Source organism: Xiphophorus hellerii, chromosome 11 (assembly GCF_003331165.1).
Source record: "Xiphophorus hellerii strain 12219 chromosome 11, Xiphophorus_hellerii-4.1, whole genome shotgun sequence".
Lineage (NCBI taxonomy): Eukaryota > Metazoa > Chordata > Actinopteri > Cyprinodontiformes > Poeciliidae > Xiphophorus > Xiphophorus hellerii.
This window is the reverse complement of record NC_045682.1, coordinates 19,227,792-19,251,786: the sequence shown is the minus strand read 5'-3', so window position 1 is coordinate 19,251,786 and position 23,995 is coordinate 19,227,792. Positions and strand designations below refer to the sequence as shown.

The following is a 23,995-nucleotide window of genomic DNA, read 5'->3' as shown; positions in this document are numbered from 1 at the left end:
GTCCGCCCCTGGAGGCTGATGATGAAGATGACGATAAACTTACCCTTAATGCCCAGTGCCAGTCCTCAGCGGCGTCCTTGGCACCGGAGCCCAGGATGTAACCCAAGCCGCTGCAGAGGGGGAGGGAAGGGAGACACAAACATTGCACATTAGCAACAAAAGCCCACTCCACTTAACGCAATTATCTACAAAGAGCAATGAGTTGACCTGAGTCCGTCATTACCATCACTTAGGCATACGCCTACGCTGCTCTCTTCCTGTCTGTTCTCTGGCTAAAGTTGCAGGATATGACGTGGGATTGATCTTAACACCAGTAATCAGAGGCCTAGTAGTTGGTCTGTTTGTGACTGTGTGATCCGGGGATGTAACCAGAAATTGCAGGTGCAAAATTGAATCTGAACTACAGAATTCAACTTTAAGATTTTCTGACCACATACAGACATTATTTTGGGTTTTATTACAGAGTAGAACACATTTATTGGCATTCCTCCTTCAGAGTTTGGTAGTAACTAGTTACATTTACACGGCTGCAGTTACATGAGTAATTTGAGTAATTTTAGGAGTATTTGCTGTACCTTTTGCTTTTACTTGGGGAATTCTAATATGACGTACTGGTACTTTTAAGTAAACTTTCTGGATACCCTACCCACTGTGAGTAACTTTACTGAATGAAGACCACAAATGCACACAAGCAGGTATTTTGTAATTATTTTCATTTTGGTATTAAAAATAGCAGAATTTCCACATATCTCAATATTTTTGTCCTTCTGATGACGTAATTTTTAAATATTAAATGATTCTTTTTTTAATCAGTTCCTCAGTACTTCAGTAGTCTTCCTACTCATTTCACTCTTGAGTAATTTCTTACTCAAGAAATTACTGTTACTTGAGTCAAAATATGTTGAAGTAGTTCTACTCTTACTTGAGTATAATTTTTGGGTACTCTACCCACCTCTGTCCATGTTAGGGTCTTTTAAAATAAATTTGTTTTGTTAGTATAGTATCCTGCTATACTTAAAAATATTTTGTAATTAATTAATAAATCATCATAAATTGATGCTGGTCTAAGTTGATTCAACTTTGTGTTTCAGGGCTTTATCTTATAAGAAGACAGATTAATGCCTCATTTTTATTTATTCTCTGGTGTAACATAGTCTAGTATTGTAAAGAGCAAATGATGGCAAGAACTGGCTTCCTAGGGTTTTTGGAAGGGCCCCAGGCCCACAGCATCACAGATCCTCCATCGTACCTAACAGTAGGAATGAGGCGCTGGTCCTCTACGTTTATCCTTCGCTTCATGCCATCCAGATCTAGAGAGATTGCTGCATATAATCTCAATCTCAATCTTACCTGTTTAATTCCCAGAAGAGTTAATCTACCCCATTTACAAATGTTTTTGTTTGTTATTTGTGGGTGGGTTTTCTCAACAGCCTGCTGGCTCTAGATTGCATATATCAGTTGTCATGGAAACCCAGTGACCCTGAAGATGGAGCTCCACAGCATTTTAAAAAAAAATAGTGTTTGGTTAAACTTCACTAAAACCTGTCCGGCTGATTAATATGCATTCTTTAACCCTATTTTATTGCAGGTGCGATGCCTCTGAGTGGGAGATACTGTGTCTTCCTGCAACAACATGGCAACAGATTAATGATTAATAGCAGCCAAGACCTCAGCAGGGCTTTCTTATCAATAATAGCCGCAGATCATCCTTAACCGGATTTGCACACGCTCAAAGGAAAACACTGAAGCTGTTTCTGCTTGTGTTTCCAAGGTTAGTCCACCAAAAATAACAGAGCAGTATAAACTTTATCCAGGCAACATGCACTATTTCCAGTGAGTGACTAACAGCCCGTCTTATCAGAATCAACTCAGAGTGCACGTTTGGAAAGTTCAACACCGTCGATAAAACTCAAGCCTGGAAAAAAAAAAATGAATAAATAATAAAATCACACTCCCAATGATTGCTGACATGGCACACAAGTATCAGTCAGGGGAGCCAAGATTCAAAGAAAAACAAGGAAAACGGCGGTAAGGTCAATTTCTTTTGAATCTGATCTGATTCCACGGGTCATTTCCTGGAAATAGTCCGAGCACTTCAGTTAAAACAAACAAGTGGGAGACTGGACGGGAGGTTCGACGCCTCATTTCTGAAGCCAAATCTTTAACCTTCTATTGTTCGTGCCGCTGGGCAGTTTACAGCGACCAGGATATTTAGGGGGCCACTTGGAGGGCAGTTGTCTTTCCTGTCTCATTGTCTCCTATAGGAGTTTAAGAACTGATGTTTGCAGTGAAGGAAATTAGTTATGTAACAGCTTACCTCCGCGTTTTAACTGGAAATAATCTAAAGTGACAGGTTATGTAATTACAGAATTTATCACGTTGAGGATGTTTATGATGCTAGAGAAACTGCAGCACGTCTGTCCTGCCTAGCAAGGGATGGTGAGTGCAGAAGACGGTAAACAACCTGCATGTTGCAGCTCAGACTCTTGTTGTTGTGCACTGAGAGACTTAACTGACTCCCATGATCCAGCACCACAAATGTATTTCATAATTTGGCTTAATTTCTTTTCTGAAAAAGGCTTCGGATTTGTGCTTATTAATGTGTCAAACTCCCACACCTTCACATTACACCTAAAAAAACTAAACAAATATTTAAAAAATAGCCTAAACAGAAGCTTTTCCTATTGGAGCATTACACAGCTAACAGCCAGGATTAGATTTTTTTTGTCCTGAAAGTGTTTGAGTTCAATAGCCAGGGTTTCCCCCAGCGTATTATCAGCCTGGCGGGCCACCAGGCTTTACTTGTGCCCCTTCCAGGCTGGCCATTGCTTATTTTTTAAAGTCTTTTTAAAATGTTTGCATTTTTTAAAGATTTTAAGTTGGCATTCAGGTATTAATCATACAATCTTTCAAGTGATATTTTCAAATTTCCTGTCAACTTTAAACATTTTTTAACCCAAAAACTCGACAGCAGCTGGATGAATGACTGCTGAGTGCCCCAACCACCGGGCTTGGCAAGTTTTCTGAGGGAAACCATGAATATCTGATTAAATAATTACAAGTTCAGGCCTACAATTTAGAGTTTTTGCAGTATATTGAATCCATTGCAATATGTGCATCTCACAAATTTTAAAATATCACCATGTAGTTGAGTGCTTAATCCAAGAATTTTAATAGAAAATTGAGTGTAAGAAAAAGGTGTACAGCTAACAAGGTAACACCAGTGTCCAAAGAACCCACTGACTTACATGTAGGCATTTTGAGGTTAAAGTAGGTTGAAAACTCTTGATTAAGCAACATTTTCATGGGAGAATGTCCTGTAAAATTCTTATTTTTGGTATTTTTCTTTTTTTTTAATGTTGACTCTCTGTGAGAACTTTCTGACTTGGATTGATGGGTCTCATCATGTACCAATTCGCCGTGATGCACTTACGATCCCAGCGGGATGGCCAGGTAGAAGACGGAGAGCATCATGGTGCGGCTGTTGCTGGTGTACATGTCTCCTATGATGGTGGAAGAGATGGCGGAGTAGCTGGACTCGCCGATGCCCACCAGTCCTCTGGAGAGCACAAATAGCCAGTAGTACTGCAGAGAAAACAGAGAAGGAAAAGAAGCAGAAAGAAAAAAAATCAATCAATAAGCTCTGTGGAGCACAGCAGGTAATCTGTCTCTTTGAACACAACATCAAACAAAACACATTTTTCATCTTATTTAAGATTTTTTCCACCTCCACGCTTTCTTCCTATGCAAATTCTTTATGACTAAAAGCTTTTACTCCTTTTTGTTTATGTACTGTAACTTAAACCATAAAAGTTTGTTTTTTAGTGTTTTAGTTACAACATTAAATCTCCTAAATAGTACAAATTAAGTGTAAATAAGTACAAAGTAGACATGGAACTTTTCTGAGATAGACTGAATAGAATAAATTTATTCAATAACTCTCTTCTTGTGATGCTTTGGTTTCTCCCTCCACACCAGTACTGGTTCAGTTTAAAACATTGATTAGCCTGACTGCAGATTTTTTGTTTATTTATTTATTTTAAATTGTGAAAATGCAGAATAATACACAAGGACTCATTCGACACAATAATGATAACATTAAAATATAATTTCATTCAGTGGCTAACAGCGACACATTATCTGTAATCGGGTGTCACAAAGTGGAAAAAGAGGTGAAGAGTTTTAAAAGCTTCTTATTCATAGGAACCTGCGTAGGTAGCTAGATTGTCAACTGTTTCCATAGCAACCACTATTCACAGAATGTAGGTTTCCATGTCTGCCTGCGAAGCTGAGAAGAAATCTCTTCCCCCCTTCAACTCAGTCCCCCCACACACGCACACACACACACACACACACACACCGTGAACTGATGCAAGCCTCACACACTGGTAATAAAACATATCTTGGACTGGTTGGATGGGAACTCGGTGTGTGACACTGTTATTACAGCGCCTTGTGTCCATTAAAAACTGTCTGATTAATCTTCCACAGCTCTCAAATTTAATACAATGCACTTGTACGTCCTCTGTAGACACTTGTTGTGACACTAGGCGGCCGCTATGTGATGAGGGATAAACGTGGCAGCGGAATAAGAATCCTCAGAGCTGACCCGAGTTCCCTGCTGACACCTCAGGCTTTTGTGCTGGTTGAAGTCCGGGACACGGGGTCACGAGGTCACTTACAAAGAGACGGCAAACATTCTCAAGTGGCTACACTGTACACACCCTCTTGTAAAACGACACTCAAGAGATTTCCCTCTACAGGCCGTAAAACCCCTCTGCTGTATTGTTGTCAATGATAAATGTGCACAGGTTTCCAGACAATTTTTACACCAGTCGGGTTTGTATTACTGAATTTGAGTGATTATGAGAAATACCCCACTTAGCTCTCACAGCTACATCTGTGTCTGGCTGCTTAAAAAGATTCAGTCACGATCTATTTTCTTCCTTTAGTGGCCCGGTGTTTAGTGGAATCATGATGGCAGCTTTTGTGTGTGGTTGCAGCCACACCATATCATCGAGGTTTGGACCAAAAATGCTAGTTGCACACCAAAGAGCTCCGATAGATGCCAGAAAACGCCACAGGTATTTGGCTTGGAAATTGTGAAAGTGACTTCACAACAAAGACTGACTTCAAAGATATGAAAGAAAAGTTTAGAAAAAAACCCCAACAATTTTTTATTATAGTTCTTTTACAAACTTAAACTGAGCTACATTCTAATAAGCTAAATGAAAAGAAATGCTAAGAAGCTACTTGCTAATATGAGTTGTATACTTTTGGGACAAATGTTTACAGGTTTGTCATGTTCACTTGAACCTTTGAAGATATTGACAAAGGCATCAGATCATATTAGGTATTAAAAGCTGCACATATTTATTTTTTTGGCAGTTCAATACCAGCTGCTTTTGTGTGTGTGTCACATTGGTATTTGGACCAAATAGCAAGGATACAAACACCGAAATGGTCTAAGAACTGTTGCGAAAAACCCCTAAAATTTAGCTTAGAAACTGTGAAAGTGGACTTAAGACTACAAATACTTAAAAAAGGCTTGTAAAAGCTACTTCAAGCCATTTTTTAAAACTATTTTCAGTCACATGCAAGCTAAATCGTAATGTAAGCTAAATGCCAATATGAACTACATGCTAACATGCTAATATAAGCTACATAAGAATATAAGCTTCATATCAATGTAGCTAATTTAAAGCGACACAGTAATATCAGCTACATGCTAATATGCTAAAATGAGCTAAATGCTACTATGAGATTCATGCTAGTTTGAGCTACTGCAAAGGTTTAACAGGTAAGCAATAGGTTCACTATGTTCACTGGAATCTTTTTCTGGTGTTTGTTTTTATTTTGACTTTTATAAATATTTTATTCCTATTTTAATTATTATTTTTACTAGGATTTCTCTTTTGAAGGGCAGATGAACTATGACTTTATAAAACAAGTTGACATTGACAAAAAAATGTTTAGATCTTCTTTTACTAACCCTTTTAGAAAAACTGACTCATTCCCTTGACTACTTAAAAAGACAAAGGTTTTGATTGAATAAAAAAAAAAAATCAAATATATTACCAGGCCTTTAATATTTTATTCAAGTTTACTTTTCAAATAGTTTCTTCTCGTTAGTTTAACTGCAGCACTTTGTGAAGCTACAGCTAACCCCATGAAGTATAAACGTGAATAGCCAATGATTTTTCAAAGGTCATAGGTGAAGAATATAACTGGCTGTAATTGATATGTTTTCTTAGCATACATTCCACTTGCATTTAGTCTCACTATCATAGCGTATAGATTATTAAATTTGGGTTTAAAAAAATAGGGAAGAGTAAAACTAAAAAAAACTTGTAAAACTAAAAATGTTCTGGGTTTTTTTGTTGTTTTTTTTTTACCTTTTTGTCCATCTGCATCCTGCTGTATCAACCTGCCCTGATTTACTGCAGGTTGCACCTCTGTTCACTTACGTCACCCTTATCCATTCAGCCTTCTGTATAGAGGCACGTCAAACGATTCACCTACATTTGACCTCTCAATCTGTGTTTAATCAGCACATTTTTATATGTAGCCAATTCTGAAAGGGAAAACAAACTTCTTAAAACCTATTTTAGTCACAAATGGTTGAATTACAACGAGCCTCAAGAGTGTTTTTGGCAGTCAAACTGCAGGCTATTAAACAATAAAATCTAAGTGAGGAAAATGCTGTCAACTCCCATAAAAGAAGAAACACAACTGCTTAAGAAATTGTCTCACATTTCATTTAACATCCTTTGAAGTGCGAGTTAATGAAACTAATCTTGGATTCTAATGACGAAAGAAGAAAATTGCAGGAAAAAATGAGAGGAAATTAAAGAGGTGCAGATTGCTGCACAACAAGGTGTTTCGCTGCAAGTCAGGCGCGTGAAGCGGCAGATGTGTTTCTAATTACAGAAAAGTGATCATTTTAATTGCAGTCCACTGCATTCGTGCAGAAAACCGTGTGCCGTCGGTGGATTTCTGTTACATAAGATCCGGACTACAAATCTGCTGCAAATCCAAACAGAAAAAAATAGCCCCTAAATGCGTAATAACAGTAATCAGTTATAAGTGGTCGTTAACATTTCCTTACATGATGTATATTCCATCCCTCAGTGGCTTGGTGCAGTTACGTAACAGGTAACCAGTCTTGTCTCATTTGACTGGCACAAGCTTGTCCACACTCTGCATCATACATGGCATCTGTCAGAGGGGAAGAGACCCTTGACACAAGCAGTCAGGGCTTATTTTCCTGTTGTTCGTCCTCAACGGGCAAGAGCCTGCAATTTTAGCTCCAAGCGGATGAGTCTGAGGAGGATTTCCATCAAAGTGTGGCCTCCTGAGACCATCCGTCATCTCTGCACTGTCACTCCCGTCCTCAAATATGAAGAGCTATGGCAGCGAGCCGGCTTACTCACCAGAGACACGACGCTGCAGGACTCCATAATGCTGCTTTGCAGACGTGTCGCGCGCTGCGTTAACGTAACTAACTCAGCCCTTAATGCCACATATCCATTTCTGCAGAAATTCTATCTGGGGTGAACATCAGGCCTACCTAGCTGGACCATCCATACATTTATGGGCAATGAAACGGCACGGCCTAATCTTCCACAAGACTGTAATTGATACAACTCCAACGGATGACCCTTCATTAGTTGACTGGCTGGCAGTCAGTGAGATAGAGAGAGTGGGACAGCGAGGGAAGGCTGCAGACTTAAAGAATGTCTTCAAAGGAAAAGCTGCTGTCTGACTTAACGAGCGTGTCATTTTATCTCGCTTGCCTTAATGTCGAGCATATCCAAATCACAACAGACTAATTAGCTTATTACTGTCCAAGGGAAGACGTCTGACAGAGCGACGGCGGGGGGGCGGGGAAGGGGAGGGGGCTTCCCGGCTGCCGCTGACCGGCGGTTTCCGTGAGAGCGGGAGCTACGCCGTACCTCTTTGCCGATGAACGAGCTCAACAGGGTCACAGTAGACCAGAAGAAAATGCCACAGCTCAGGATGACCTTTCTGTTGAAGCGGTCGCCCAGGTAACCGAAGATGGGAGCAGCCACCATGAAGCTGCAGATGAAGACTGTGGAGGGAAAGAAAGGAAATGTTACTTTGGTTACAGTAAAGGAACAAGAAATGACAGGCATTTATTATTTACTGCTGTTAGGTTTGTTGGTCTGCACAACAACAAACCTAACAGGCTTTTAAAAAGAACTTGACTGAACTCTGTGGCAATATGAAGTAGAAAATAACAGAGCCGCCCCTCCCCCACTTGTTGCTTTGCACTGGTAGCTAGAAGAAGCTCACTACACATTTTCTTGGCTCACAAGAAGGACAAATTTGGACATTTCTGGTCATTTACATCAAATAAAAATATTCAAACTAAAAGAGGACGATAGCCTGACATATGAGCCACTTAAGCTCTTTTTATATATTGCATATCTTAATAAATTAAGATATGCAAATAAACAAAGATTTCAGTTCCTTTTTCTTAAGAAAAATAAACATTGCAATAACAAAGCATTCGTTTAGTGATCATTTGTAGCAAAGGATGCATCTGTAGCATCAACATGTGAGCAGCTGAGCCCTTTCTGCTCAACTTAACATCAACAGTGTGGGGCGGATCTGCTGATTACTTTTTGGATTAACCAAACAACAATCGGCTAGCAAGAGGAGCTTAATAGATTTTCTTTTGGGATTTTTTTATTTTTACAAAATTTGAACCAGATGAAACTAAAACCATGCTACTTGAGGAGTTCTGGGTAGATATTTACATGTTGTTTTTATCTTAAATACAAAATGTGCACATTTTGTGTAGAGTTTTGGTTTAATTACTGCTCTGAGTGTGTTGTTCTTTCAGTAAATGGCCTTTATAAAGTCTGAATCCATCAATCGATTACCAAATTAGTTAACGATTATTTAAATAACTGATTCGTTGTGACTAACCTAATAGTTCCTAATGTTTATTTTATTCTATAAAGAGCCAAACCACAAAAAAAAAAAAAATTATGTGCAAGAAGCATGTTAAAATAACTTCTAAATTTGGGTTGACATTTTTATTTCTTGCTTAAATTCATTTACCAAAAACATTTAGAAAACAAATGCAGTAGATAACATGATTATACCTGCCATAATATTGCAGCAGCAGTCAAAATAAATGCTGGTTTTCTGTTTTAAGTAAGCGATTAGATGATGTCATGGCTTTTTGGTGAACATTTAGGTGAAAACTATGCTACTTTTATCATACCGAGAGAATCTCATACCCGCTTATGCCTGTGCAGGCATTTCGTTACTTTGTTGCTTCATTGCACTTTGTTGTGAAAGTCCCCCCGAAAAATCCCAGCTGAGCTGAGCAAACTGTTTTCAGTTTCCTGGTCGACTTGTTAAGTCAGGACCGGTCCAGTTCAGATCAGCTGTGAGACAGCAGCGTGCCAGAGACACAGACAAGGACTGCCAGAGGACGCCTCTAACAGGGATCACATTATACTTCACCTACACTTATTACAAGTACCTCAGCACGAGAGCATTAAATGCAGAGCACTGATAAGATCATTTGTGGGTGATTAGATTTATGAAGACAAACGGCGGAGGTAAAAATGAAGTGTTCCAGAGACGCAGCCTCCTACAGCAGCTCTTTAAGGAGTCACAGGCTGAAAAAAGTGACAGAATTAGGCTGCAAGTGTCACCATCAAACTAAATAAAGAGAGCTGTGGACGGGTTTAGAGGGGGATCTGGGTACATGTCAGGGTTTAATGTAAAACAGCTGGAATTATAATTACGCAAACCAGATCTGAAGCCGTTTAAAGCAATACATCACACAGCGGCGCTGCAGATGAAGAGGACCTCTGTGCCTGCTACTCCATAAATAATTCCTGCCTTAATTTCGTACAAGCGAACTTATGTTTCAGTTAAATGAACACAAGTGCTCCTCTAATTGCCCAACCTGGCTGTACTTGGATAGCTACGCCCGTGTTGTGGAGGCTTTTAGGCAACATATATGAAGAAGATCCAAGCAGATGTAAGGAGTTTTAAAGCAGAGTTCAGGGTTTTTTTTCTGTGTACGCAGAGCAAAAAACCCCCAAAAAACCAAATAGGGGCAGAAATGTTGCCCTTGACAGCGCTGGGGTAAACTGGGTAAGTGTTGTGTCATATCATCAGGCTAAACATACAGAGGAGGAACACAGAGGGACAGATGAGAGAGCAAAATGAGGAGGAGGAGGACGGGGGTCTCGTTACATAAGATAGAGGCATCGCAGTCCCACAGCTGCTGAGTCCAACCCGCAGGATAAGAGACAATAATCAGATTATAGAAGCTGTCGTTTTCAACATGTGATATTCTGGTGTAATAAAAAAAAGAAGAGAAAGGATATCCATTTAAAAATCTATTTTTAGGAGAACAGTTACTTAATATAATAAAATCTTTTTATATAATATCGTGGCAGGTATTTAGATTAGTCACTGAACACTTTGATGCTCATGGTATTCATGCAGCATTTGTTACTTAAATAAGAAGAGCTATAATATTATTTATATTATTTGCCTGTGTACAAATGATGTGCTTTTTAAACTCTACAAACAAAAACAAAAACATATATTTACACTTTTTGATTATTCTCTGAAAGACCAAGCTACGTACATGTCAAAGTGTTTGCCACTAAACTTGATTTAATCTTTATGAAGCAAAAAAAAAAAAAGCTTATCCAAAAATAACTAAATAAATCAAGCAGATGCTACATTAATGTAAATACTAATAGGTTTCATACCTTTTGGATAATTTATGCAAGAGTTTAAAAAAAAAAAAAAAATCAGTTTTCAGCATTTGAGCTACAAAACACAAAAAAAGGCACCATGGTCCAATTTTGATCTGATTTATTGGAAGACAATAATATTATAGATATTAATCTACCCTTTTAACTTCAATGCTGTTATTTTAATGACAGAAAAACAGAATATTAGAAAACTGATATTAAAACAAACTGAAATCTAATTTGGTTTACTAATATATGTTTTACAAGGTATAAGGGTTGTGTTTGCCTTTAAAGGATCGTTGCGTAACAAGTATTGAGCAGCTCTTGGATGTGACGTCTGGCTTTTTGTCCTCATCCAAACCTTTTCTCAGCGTCCATTGTCAACGTTCATTAAAGAACACTAAGTTCACTGCTGAGTGACGGCCAGTTTTCTTAAATGATTTGTATCAACCCAGCCAGAAGCCATATCACTGCAGGAGATATCCTAGCTCACACACACATTCACACACACACACAACACGCGCGCACACACACGTTCAATGGTGGATTCTGCAGTCAAGATAAGACATGGGAGAGGTCACCAATCATCCACCACCAGCTGGTCCACATGGGTTTTAATGAGCTGCCAATGTCACTGTTTAGCTGCTTGGAGCCATATCAGATTTTTAGTGTTTTTCCTACTGGAAGTCAGTAGGAGGCACAAATGTCACCACCCGCGAGTGTTTGCATGACGGCGGGTGTGTGTGTGTGTGTGTGTGGCATTTCCTGTAATTTGTTGATTAGCTTTTCATTCTCTTGAGCCACATTATCACCTCATAACGATGTCATCACATGCAAATGAAGTCAGGCTTTGACAGTCTAATCACGTTCATCTTTCCTTAAAACGTATTATTTCAGATTAAACAAAGAAGAACAGACTAAAGGGAAACAGATAAGGTCACATCTAAGTAAGAAGGTTCCAAACCCAAGGCAAAACAAATATGTAATATATATAAAAAACACTTTTAGGCCAAGTTTTCACAACACCACCGTGTGGAAACACTGCCAGTGTTTTCAATGTTGATTGGGGAAATGTTCCACGTTTAGAAAGACACCTTGAATCCGGTTATGCCAAGCCACTACATGGCGCTATGATCTTATCATGTCGTTGAAACACGAATGCGCTTTTGACTCTTGGCTTACACATGAGTACAAAAAGTACCCATGTCGGAGACTCTGGTAACCGGAGGCGTATAAACGAGCGACGGGCTCGCAATAAAAATGTTACGGTGTCACTAAAGAACGGAGTCTTAGTTGTACGTAGAGCCACAGCTAAGAGCTGGATTTAAACTCATGTGACAGTAAAGAAATCTCTCTTTTGATTAGCTACCATCACCTGTCATGAAAACTCAGAGGTTTTTGTTTGGATGCCTAAATTGAAAAGAGACAGACACACCCTTTTGAAGAAAGAGAGTTTCTTGCTACACAGAATCAAACCAAACCTTAACTAGTGAAGTTATCGCCTTTTATCATCTCATTCTGGAGCGCTTGGAATGAGTGTAGAGACTCGCAGTAAAGCCTGTGCCCTGCATAGACATGGAAGCATGTTGGTGTGAAATTTGCATTTCAAAAAATAAGCAACAGAAAGTTTGATTTATTTTTTTGTGGGTCTTCTGAAGTCAACAGTTGAGGGTTCTTCCTACATGACGCTGCCTCAGAGACCTAAAACACATGTTGTACCCTGTAACCACTCATATAGACCAGGAAATGTCCTGGACTCTGTGGGAATAAAGACTCTGTAGGAAGTAGCCCTGCTCATCTCCTGCCAGTCTACACACAAGGCCTCACACTGACGCTAAACGATCACGTCTGTGATCCTCTAAAACTACTTAAATAGCTCAACTTTTTAAAGCGATTACAAAATTGTTGCCTACTCTCTGAACTTCTTCAATTTCACGTTGTGGTGTTTCTTGGATTGGATGTTAGCTTTAGCCTCCAGAACCGGCTAATATAGACATGCACTAAATGAATAATGTGCATAACACGTTGAAAATGGCTGTCAGTGACTTCTTTTTCCATACTTATTGCTGAATTCCTTTAGATGGAGGCAGGATGTGTTGCTTTTTGAGGTGTTTAGCCTACTTCATGCTGTCAGACTGGCTTACAGGTCATGTTGTAATCAGACCAAGGTGTGGCTAATAAAACTGAATTCACCTTTAGAAGACAAATGTAGTTAATCAGAGTTAATTCCGGATTTAACAAAGAGGGACATCAGTTTTTCACGTAGTGCCAAGGTGGTTTAAATTGCTATTTGATTAAAAGAAGAAAAAAAAATCAATTATAACCACACTTTGCATTTACTCGTGTTATCAGTCTAGTATTAAAATTACTTAGACGATCTGATTTATTACATTAGCTTGATGATCTCATTGTAACAAAAAAGCAAAAAACTTTTTTTTAATCTAGTTAGAAAATATATTGTTTACCTTTAACAAAGCTAATTAAGCATGTTCAACAAATCAGGATTTCTAAATTCTCCTCACAATTCTACCCACAAAACGTTTCAGCTTCAGGAGAGGCCGTCCAGTACGGTTAAAGGTAGCTTAGCTAGTTTTAAATGACACATTCCTGAGGGTCATCTGTCATCTCGTTGCCGTTCCTTCATATTTTCAGCAGCGGAGCACAACAAATGCACGTTCCTGCGGTTGACACAGCGGAAGAGATTCAGATCTTATTCTTACAAAAAGAATGCCACAAATGCAGAGCAGGACAAGACGATACCTGGAATACAGTGAGTCGGGGAAAAAAAACTGCTCTTTTTTTCATAAGGAAATTAATAGACCATCTGGTTTGTGTTGAGTGATTAATTTTGATCATCACAGCATGCAATATTACAACCATCAAACAAAGAGGACATTAGTGTTTCCTATTGTGCGGGTAAATATCAATGCGGTACTCATTTCTAGACGCATTGGCACAAAATAACCATGGAATAAGTTTAAGTGAGGATGCGGTGCTGGCGTGATGATGGAGACCAGTGACCTCACGTACCTCTCAGCGAACTGACTCAACCGTACACTGCAACTCAAACAAGCCCTACAGTATCAGCTCGCATCCTGCCATTATCATTAGGCTTATGTAACAAACATCGGCCTCGCTATTAGCCTGACTAACACGCATTCCTCGCCTTTTAAAAGCCATTGTTTACAGGTCGTGACGAATTGGAAATTCCTCAACAGTGACTCGAAAAGGATGTTTGGAAGTGAATTATTGTGCAAAAAATAATAATAATAATCCGGTGGTAAATTTAGGGAGTGCTTACTGTAACATTTGAAAGTCGTGTAAAGCTTTCAGGACAATGGGGGTTTTAATCGCTTAAGACTTTAAAGCTTGCGTAGAGCAAACAGGTTAATCATTTCAGATAGCTGGACTCTCGGTTATGTACTTGTGACTATGACTGAGTCATATACTGGTAACCTGGCAGGGTGTTAAAAAGTCGTAGAACGGTAGAAAATTCTGCTTCACCATCCCTACAGTTTTAACGAAACGCTGAAAATGTGTCAGCAAAATCCCCGACTTGATGCTGTTCGCTTCCATTCAGCTGGCTAAAAGAAAACTCATACATGTTTTCCTTAATTTACATGAAAGAAAAGAAATTAACTGTTTAGAAAAAAATCTGGTAACAAGAAACACAAACGGGGACAGTGTGGAAATAAAAGAGCTTCACCTGCCAGTCTTTTTTAATGAAACACTTTTAACAATACAGCTAGCAAGTTAGCATGTTTGGTAAGCAGCACACTGCAGGCTAGCTGCATGAGTATCTAACTAATGCTAACTTGTGACACTAGTTAGCATTGATGTTCTATACAATAAGTGTGTTTATTCTCTGTTTTTGTTTTAGCTCGTGTATAAAATTATTGTTTTCCTATAAAAAAAAACCCAAAACAACTCTTTGTTCATATTTTTACATTTAAGTCCGAAACATTAAGTCTGAAACGGCAACAAGACGACAGATGACCCCCAGGAATGTGTCATTTAACTGTTTCTTTAACAGACTTAAAAAAACAGTTTTACTTTAAGTCATAACACTGTGAGAATATCACGCCTTCCCCTGACAAAGCAAACTATTTTCAGTTTCACGTTCACCTCGAGCGAAAGAGCCAAAATAATATTCTTCAAATTCCTAATGAGATGCCGAGCATTTTTCTCACAGCCTCCATGCGCATCAGGTACCTGGGAGGACGGAAGCTGAAAGCCTGAGACATAATCTCCAGGTATAGTGCAGACTGCTCTGGCTGTTACATCCGGTATTTGGGTGTAACATTACAGTGCAGCTGCAGCGACGCTAGTCACAGGTTAATTATCTTGTCAGTCCTGGCAGAGGGACAAGATGGAGAAATGAGGAGGTATGTGAGCAGTTAGCTGATGCTGATAGGCAGACTCAGCTACAAGATGCTAAAAAAGTCAATCAGTGTTAGCCACCTTCAATTTTAATAACTAATCACTGTTATCATTTATTATCCATCGTTGTAAGTGGCACTCTGTTGATGGAAAAACATCGGCAGGTTTTCTTTTCAACATGTGTTGATGGTTTTGGGAGAATGGCAGGGAATTCCTTTATTGCACTTCAAGTTATTTTTATCTTGTACATTAATTTAATTATTTATCCATGTATTGTTCTTGTTTTCAGATGCCAGGGTGAAACTGCTGTTTTAAAACCTTGAAATCAATAGTTTTATTATCTGTACTGTACGCTTATGTACTTATATTGTTGTGGTATTTTGTAGTTCTTGCACTTCTACGCTCGAAGAAACTCCCTTAGGGGAAAATAAAGAATATCTTTACCTTATCTTTATGATAAGGTAAAGATATTCTTTATACTATTTAAGATATAAAGAATATATTATCTTATCTTATCTTATCTTATCGTTATGCCTTATTGTTCTTCCTAAGCTTGGATTCAAACCAGCCCTGTTTAATCAAACTCTAGTTCGTTTGGTTAGAAACGTCCAGTTAATTTGGGGAGGTATGGATGAAAGTTGAGCTCATGTCCTCTGAAGTTTCCGTGTCGTTTCCTTCAGTGGCTCTTGGTGCAGCGCCACCACAGGCGAGGAGGGTGAACAGGTTTTTTCAAAGGGTTTGGTTCATTTTGACACAGTGCAGTGAGAAAGCGAACTGCACCAGCTGAAAATGTAACAAATGTTACAACTTTGGTTCCCAGTCGAACCAAGACCGGACTATCGGGCCTGAAAACACCGAACATTAAAGGGTGCTTATTTAAATCAGTATCTAATTACGCTTCATCTTTATGAGGTTGTGAAATAAACCGTAGCCAAAAAAAAAGGAAGCTGCCTCTACGTACAGAACACCCCGCCTAAACACTTTACCATTCCTCACACAAGGAGATAGCCGGCCCACACTTTGATCGGCCAGTCACAACAATACCTCTCTGGGTGACTCACTCTCCACTGCATCAGGAGGATATGCAGAGATGTGCGTGTGTGTCTGATTGATATTCCTTGATGGAGATTTCCCTGTGAAACGCAGGATTCTGCCCCCACTACTACCAAAAGCTCTGCATCCGGCTGCTGGACGCCACCCTCATTTGATCCTTCACTTTTATTGCAAAAAAAATAAAAAAAATACAGCCGGCTGCTTACGTGGATGTGAGATAATCAATTGCTTTCTTTTTTATATGTGTGTTAAAAATGCAGCACAGCTTCTTCTCCCGACAGTAACGGTGCAAACCAAAAATGTTAGGGTGTCTCCATTATGCTTTTCCTCTGAGATTGAAAACATTAAATGTGAGGTACTTAACATATTTATGTCATTGTGAAACCCATCAAGCAAACTGCAGGAAAGGAAGTAAGAATTTGGATGCAAGTACCAAATGAAAGGATAATTAAATGTCACTGTCTGAGAGTTTTTTAATGCAAACATAATTTCTATATTTACTGCCCCAAATTCGTTAGATATTTGGTTATTTCCCGAAGTGGCCTTAAGGCCCTCAGTGGCCCTCACAGCTATGCAGCCAGACTGTCTAAACGAGGAACCACAGTTTGATGAATCTGCATGTCCATCAGCTGCCAGAGGCTGAATTACAGGAACAGGAGAAGCAGATCCCTTCTGCAAGTCTGTGCATGTCTGCAGTCAAGGAGTGGCCGCTTGGCAGCACAAAAAAAACAACAAAAAAAACACGTCCGAGTGCCGCTTTGACCTGTCCGCAGTGGACAGGGTGTGTGCCTGAGGTGCAAACACTCGACTTCTGTAAATACACCACAGACCTTCAGTGCGTGTTTACTCTCTTCCACCTTTGCGCCTCTGCACGTTTCATCATTGCAACACCTTAAATGACGGCCCCTTTCGGCGCAGCGTGTCGAATGGACTCTCGTGTCAGAGGTGAAATTCTTCATTCCCTACACAATGAGAGATTATGCTGTTGCTAATTTTGGGAAGCATCTCTGTGTGTCACCATAGTGAACCAGTGACTCACCTTTAATAATGACAAAACACTCCATGCAACACAAAACCCACACTGATCAACCCTTTCAGATCGCATACCGTGTCGCGTGTTGCAGGCTTTGCTGTGGAAACACAACAGGTAACCCAACCCTGCATACCGAGGATGTCATCACACAAAGAATTTACTGTACTGGACGCTCCAGTATCCTTTTTCAGAACTGAAACCAATCACTCGGCTCTGTTCCAGGTAGGAAAGCAACTAACAAGTATTAACGATTAATCGGATATACAGTACAGACCAAAAGTTTGGACACACCTTTCTAATTCAATGGGTTTTCTTTATTTTCATGACTATTTATAAGGCAAGAAATCCCACTTATTAACCTGACAGGGCACACCTATGAAGTGAAAACCATTTCAGGTGACTACCTCTTGAAGCTCATCTAGAAAATGCAGAGTGTGTGCAAAGCAGTAATCACAGCAAAAGGTTGCTACTTTGAAGAAACTAAAATATAAGGGGTATTTTCAGTTGTTTTACACTTTTTTGTTTAGTGCATATTTCCACATGTGTTATTCATAGTTTTGATGCCTTCGGTGTGAATCTACAATGTCAATAGTCATGAAAATAAAGGAAACTCATTGAATTAAAAGATGTGTCCAAACCTTTGGTCTGTACTGTACATAAATAACACTGTCACATTCATTTAATTATTTAAGCCTTTTAATACAATATTAGAAATACATTAAAAGATGCAAATAAACACATTTTTCAATATTTTTTTTGGCCCAAAATCCAGTAACATAGCATTCCTTTAGTGAATACTTGATTATTTATAGATTCAATGTTTAACTTTTGCATGACAGGTTAATAGCAAAAGGTGTTTGTTAGGAAATGTATGTTTTTTTTTAAACAGAATTTGAACCAGGTGAATCCAAAACTATGCCACTTAAGGAATTCTGTTTTTTTTTTTAGTTATCTTAACTGTAAATGTAGATATATTTTTACAGTTTCGCCTTAAATACTGCTCTGAGTTTGCTGTTCTTAAAGCAAATGGACGTTTCTTTGAGTTTGTACACTCCTGTTAACGATTAATCGATCCCTAAATTAGTTGACGGTTATTTCAACAATCGATTAATCACAATTAATCAGATCACAATTAATGCATCAATCAGCCCTAGTTCCTGGTGACATTTTAATCGGCTGGGAAGCCGACTGAAGACGCGATGGCACAAAATTACAGACATGCCATCAAATGTAACAGAAATAAAGCGTTTTTGGTTGCATTTAAGGCAACTGTGCACATTCAAGTACAGAAAGACGTGCAAGGAAACACATTTCAGAGTGAAAAATGAAACGAAAAGAAGAAAAAGGAAGGAACAAAACAGTATGACAGTTAATTAGCAACATCAGTAAACCTCTGCATTGCAGAGCTCTTTAATAACATCTCTTCTCTCTGTGTGCAGTGCATCTTATTTACAGCTAATCCTGTATTAGCATGGTGTTATTTCTAATAAAAACTAATGCCTAGAATATAATCACAGTAAGGCATTGAGTCGCTCAGGTTTATGCTGAACTGTTTCTGACTGAGCGCAGTCTGAACAACATCATTAATAATGCATGTATGATAATGTTATATATTACGGCTTTATTCTTAAATACCTAAATCCAATCCCAAGTACCTGTTGTCCCAGGCTTTTTAAAAATAATTAATATTAAGATGTCGGTTGTTGTTGAACTGTCTGTGGCTTTCTCAGTCAGACTCGGCGCATCTAACTTGTAGGAATCAAGAATTTGTGTGTATAGTAAGTAAAAAATTATAGATCAATTATGTGCCTACAATTATAAAATTATAGGCACATACATTAATTTATAATTATAAAATTATAGGCACATAATTGGTCTACAATCACAAGATATTTCTAACGGTATTAACAAGAGTTAATGTTCTCATCACAGTTCGCAGTTATTTATTTCATCTGCTTGGTTTGATATTGAGTTAGAAGGAAGTAGGAGACATTTTTTCAGCAACAGAAGAAGCTCCGCGCTTTCTTTTGATTCTTTGCTTTTGAGTAACAAAACAGCAAAACCAGTGAAGTGCACCTCAAGTTCAAAAAGAGAATATATAGACACAGAATACACAGCCAAAGAGGAACATTATTGAAGATTTGTATTAAAACCCCTTAACATGCAGCAGAACGCCTGTGTGCCATTTTTCCATTGTATTTTCTGGGGTTGAGGGTTAACAGGTTAATTAAAAGGAGTGGGGGGTTTTTTTCAGTTAGGGAGAATATAACATTAAACCACCCATCCACATCAGACCTAAAGTAAATTCAAGTTACTGTAGACTCATGTGGATCAAATCCACTCTCAGTGTCTTTCCTGAATCGAACAGAAATCACTGGTCAAATTTAAAGGGGTTAACAAAACTAATGAAAAGCCTGAAGGGTATGAAGGTCCAAGACAAAACATCCAAAGATTTAATTTACCCAGTGGTGTTTAATATAAACTATTTTTGAGAGGCATCCAGAGCCAGTGTAAACAGAGCTGGTCAGCAGTCCTTCCACCCGAACTGGAGACCTGAAAATGTTTCTTTCGCTTTCAGACTACACAATCACACCTATGTGTTTAATTCCAGTAAACAGATCATGAGTTTTGCATGTTTTACATTTTTCTCTTCCCGAGCACACAGAGCAGAAAACCTGTTCGAAACGTGTTGTTCTGTTGCAGTCATCAATCTCTACAGAGGCTTATCATTGACAAAAATCATCTGAATCATGACAGAAACTACCAGCTAAAGAAATCTTTAGCTGGTAGTAGAGCTGGCTGCTCTGCAGCTTCTCTCGCTTCTAAAGAAAAGGAGGGGCAGCCTTGTTTCTCCGTCTAATGGTTTTAAAGGACTGCTGTGGGAGGGTGTAGCACATAACTTCGGTGTGAGTAGGACACCTGAGCCACTGTGAGAGACTGAAACTTCTCACACATTCCCGTGCATCACGTTTCCTCATCGTGGATTCCCCTCCTGCGTGTCGGAGCCCCAAACGTTTCTGCATTCCTGACATTTTCTGATCCCTGGTTATTCTCCAAGAATCCCTTCCAGCTCACATTTCAACAACGCCGCATTACCAGAGCGTTGCGTCCCATCTGATAAATCCCATATGCAGCCCGGTTTCTATAAAATGAGCAGCTAATTCCTGCAGAAGCTGGCATGCTAAGCCAACCTTTTATTTTATTGAGTGTCGCAGCCACTCTGATGGCTCGTCTCTGCAGCTGCAGGGAATGTTTCCACTATACCTGGTCGACACAAGAGCTGCATCTGGGGAGAATTACACGGCCCTGCTGGCTGGAGCAAACCGGGGCCTGGTCTTTTGCGCGTTACTTACATCCAAACATGGCAAGCAATCTGGTATGAGTGAAGAGAGTCGGTAGGTTTATCCGACCGTGAACAAACAAAAATGAGCAATGTAGAATTTGCTGGGGACACCGAGGGTGCTTATTATTTTTGAATCATTTTCAGTCGCAGAGAGAGGAGTTTTTCTATTCCTGCCTGTTACTGCAGCAACTGCAGGGAGGGACAACCCAATGACAAGCCCAACATGCGTGTGTTGATGATTTGCGATGGCAATGATGGAGCATGAAAACTGAAGTTGAGACACAAAAACACGCACACTGTTTGAAAACAGATCAGCAACACGAATGGACCGCACGTGTCCGATTGGGAGCGACCCAAAGTGTCCGTATGTAGTCGATTGATCTGCTGATGTCACATGGCTGCAGGAGAGGAGCAGCCTGACATAGCAGCAATCAATCCGCGCTCAGAAGAGGAGAAAATCTGTCACAGAGTCGATGCTCCCAAACGCTTGGCCGCTGACTTCTGCTTCAGATTTGCATGGCCGTCCTCCACATTTGTTTGCACTTGGAAATGCAAGCAAGACCAAATCCGCATGAAAATTTACGAAAGACCTGGTTGTGTATTTATTCCTCCATCTGCAGGACGCGGGTCCATCAACAAGAAGCGAAAGTGAGGAAGTCGACTGAGGCAGAGGGCCAATCATCACCCAACAGCTGCCCCCTTTGGAGACATGGCCTAATAAAACAACCAGAGACGGAGACACACAGCCACACTGCTGTGATGTCAATGCATCATCAGGTCATCGCTCTATTCTTATCACAGCAGGGAGGGAGGTGGGAGGTGTGGGGTGGTGTACGGGCCGGTGAACAATACTGCAATGGAATCACTTGGCTTCGGGAATCAATAGCGGAGAAGATTAACACTCGATGCCGTGCATGAGGAAGAAGGAGGAAGTCGCAGGTGGCTCGTTCTTCTCCTATCGTTTCCTCTCATGTCACATTCGGCCTTTGCTTCTGTAAGTGACAACAAGGCAACAGCAGCTGCCAAACTGCTGAGAGAGAGCGAGAGAGAGGGAGATGGGGGCCGGGGGGGTAACTAGGGATACTGTTGAGGCCAAGAGACAAAATAGGAGTGGCAGTGACCGGCCAAAACAGCTGATCAAACAACGATAGCTCAACTTCCCACTTTAAAAGGAAACACAGGCTTCTTTGTGATACTAAACATTTCTGACTGACACGTATCACGTAAAATGTTGGTCATGTGACGCACCATGGCAATACAGAGTCCGATGTAGCCTTCTTGCTGTCTTCTTTCATGTTCTTGAAGTGCTTTGCCTTTTGTTTTGGTTGTTGTCTTGTTGGCCTTGTCTCAGGCTTATTTCCATATCTTGAACTGTGTTCATATTGTCTACAAAAATATATTGTCAATCAGTCATTTTGCAAAGGAATTTATAAATTTATGCTGATATTTTTATCCATCACGGCCAAAATAGCACAGGAGCCTGAACTGACTGAGCATGCCAATAATGAGGTTAGCCTAACAGGCTACAGCTAATGCTGTACTTGATTTGTTGTGGAAGTTGAAACAAGGAACTAGGAGTGACATCACTTCTAAATTAGTCGCAGAACTAGTTACAAGTCAGAAAAACCAAATGATCTTTTTCAATCCCTGATTTAATGAGGCTATAGTACTTTGAAGTCCTTATACACAAACTGTGTCTGCAATTTTCACAACGTTTTAGTGCTTGGCAGCCATATTGGACATCTGACTCCCAAAGTCAGAATTGCAACTTCAGGAGTTGGGTTTTCTAACTCTGTAACCAAAAATAACCCAAACATTTAAAGCCCTTTTTAATGCAGTCTGCTGGTGTTTATTTATGCACCATCAAACTAGAAATGCTCAGGAAACAACTCTGGTACTTTTGCACTATTTAAAATGTAAAAAAGGCCGGCCATTCCTCACCACAACTTAGTCCATTTTATTAAGAATACAAATTAAATCCAGTAAGGTCCAGTAAACCGAGATTCTCTCTCAATTTTGTATTAAAGTAGAGCGTAAAACATATGGAAAAGTAAATGTACAGTTTGGATTGTAACAAAGATTTGTCTTATATCTTCTAAATTATATTTAACGCTGTTACCTCCCCCAATATAAGTTCCCACCTTAAGAGTAGAGACCATTGTTTATCTACAGTAGGTATGTAGAAGTCTTTACTCCCCTGTAGGCCTCAGGCTGTAGCATTTTGCCTAAGCCTGCTTCTATGTTGCGCCCGTGAAGGCTGCTTACTATAACATGCTCACGTTGTGTATATCAGACGGTAAAAAGATGAAACTTCTGAATGTGCAAAAGAACAAAGAAACCAGCACTAATTTCTCTAACCTCGCCTGCATCTGAGCGTGTCCAGTTGGCTGGCGGCTAGCTGCTAAGAAAACGTGTGGCTAATCGGTTAAGCTCAGTTTTGAATTGGTCAGGTCTAGGAACTGTGGAAAAAGCCTTAGATTTCTGTGTGGGGAAATACTTATAAGCAGATTTTCTGCCAACCAGTTCACTGCACATGCAGGGATATGCTAAGCCAAAACAAAATAGACTGAACATTTATAGCATCTGTGCAAGCCACACTGATGAGTTTTTAGTCTATGTACACCTGTGATGAGATCTAGAACAGGTTTTTATTATTTATAAATAGAAAAGGGCTTCAGGTTATTGGGTCTCAGTGTGATGTTGAGAGTTTGCAGGTTTAAACTACTGAACAGAGCTACATTCAGGATCTTCAGCTGAATTCACATTGCTATGGGCAACATCATTGTTGTTTCTGGTATGGCATAGTTATTAAAGCAATTTTGAATGGAAAATATAGGAAATAGCAGGGCAGGGGTGATAGCTTTTTCCTGTTAATTTGACATTTTTTACCACATACCGCTCTGGCTTTTTGTTTCTTACATGAACACCCTTTGTTCTTTGGCCTATTAAATGACGGTGTGCTTCACCTCCTCCTGCTAGAAGCGTGCATTCGGATTCTTCACGCAGACAACTGTGACATGTTGGGATGTGTGTGGCGAGCAGAGGCCATTAGTCTCACACGGTGGCTGTGGCCTCATTTCTCACAGGTCTCTAGCTGACTGCGGCAGACTGACACCCTGTCAAGTCCGGGGTAGAGTCAGTGTGTGTTTGCGTGTCTGTGTGTGTGTGTGCTGGTATCGTGTTTCAGACAAGGTGGATTAGCCACGCAGGGAAGACGGCACACTCGGTCTGTGAGCTGTTTCCAGCGCAGGCCCCTGATTAAGCCGCCTCGCCCACTGTATATCTAGCCATGCTGACCCCAATAACCGTCTCCATGCTAAACCAGGGAGGTATAATTATCTTGCCAGCTTCCATTATGAGAGATAATTCAACTCATTAACTTTTCTAGTTTGCCTCAAAGCGCTCGGACACAATAAGCGTAGTATGCTA

The 23,995-nt window shown here is 39.8% G+C and overlaps 1 protein-coding gene across 2 annotated transcripts in view; it reads right to left on the bottom strand.

Annotated features, from left to right (window-relative positions):
* The window catches only part of spns2 (SPNS lysolipid transporter 2, sphingosine-1-phosphate), a 78,641-nt gene that overhangs the window by 28,261 nt on the left and 26,385 nt on the right, over positions 1–23,995 (bottom strand). For both annotated transcript variants that reach the window (XM_032576383.1, XM_032576384.1), the window contains exons 3-5: positions 7,956–8,092; positions 3,434–3,585; positions 44–110 (exon numbers count right to left, since the gene is read on the bottom strand). In XM_032576383.1, the coding sequence (XP_032432274.1) occupies positions 44–110; positions 3,434–3,585; positions 7,956–8,092 (356 nt within the window). The remainder of the gene's footprint in view (positions 1–43; positions 111–3,433; positions 3,586–7,955; positions 8,093–23,995) is intronic.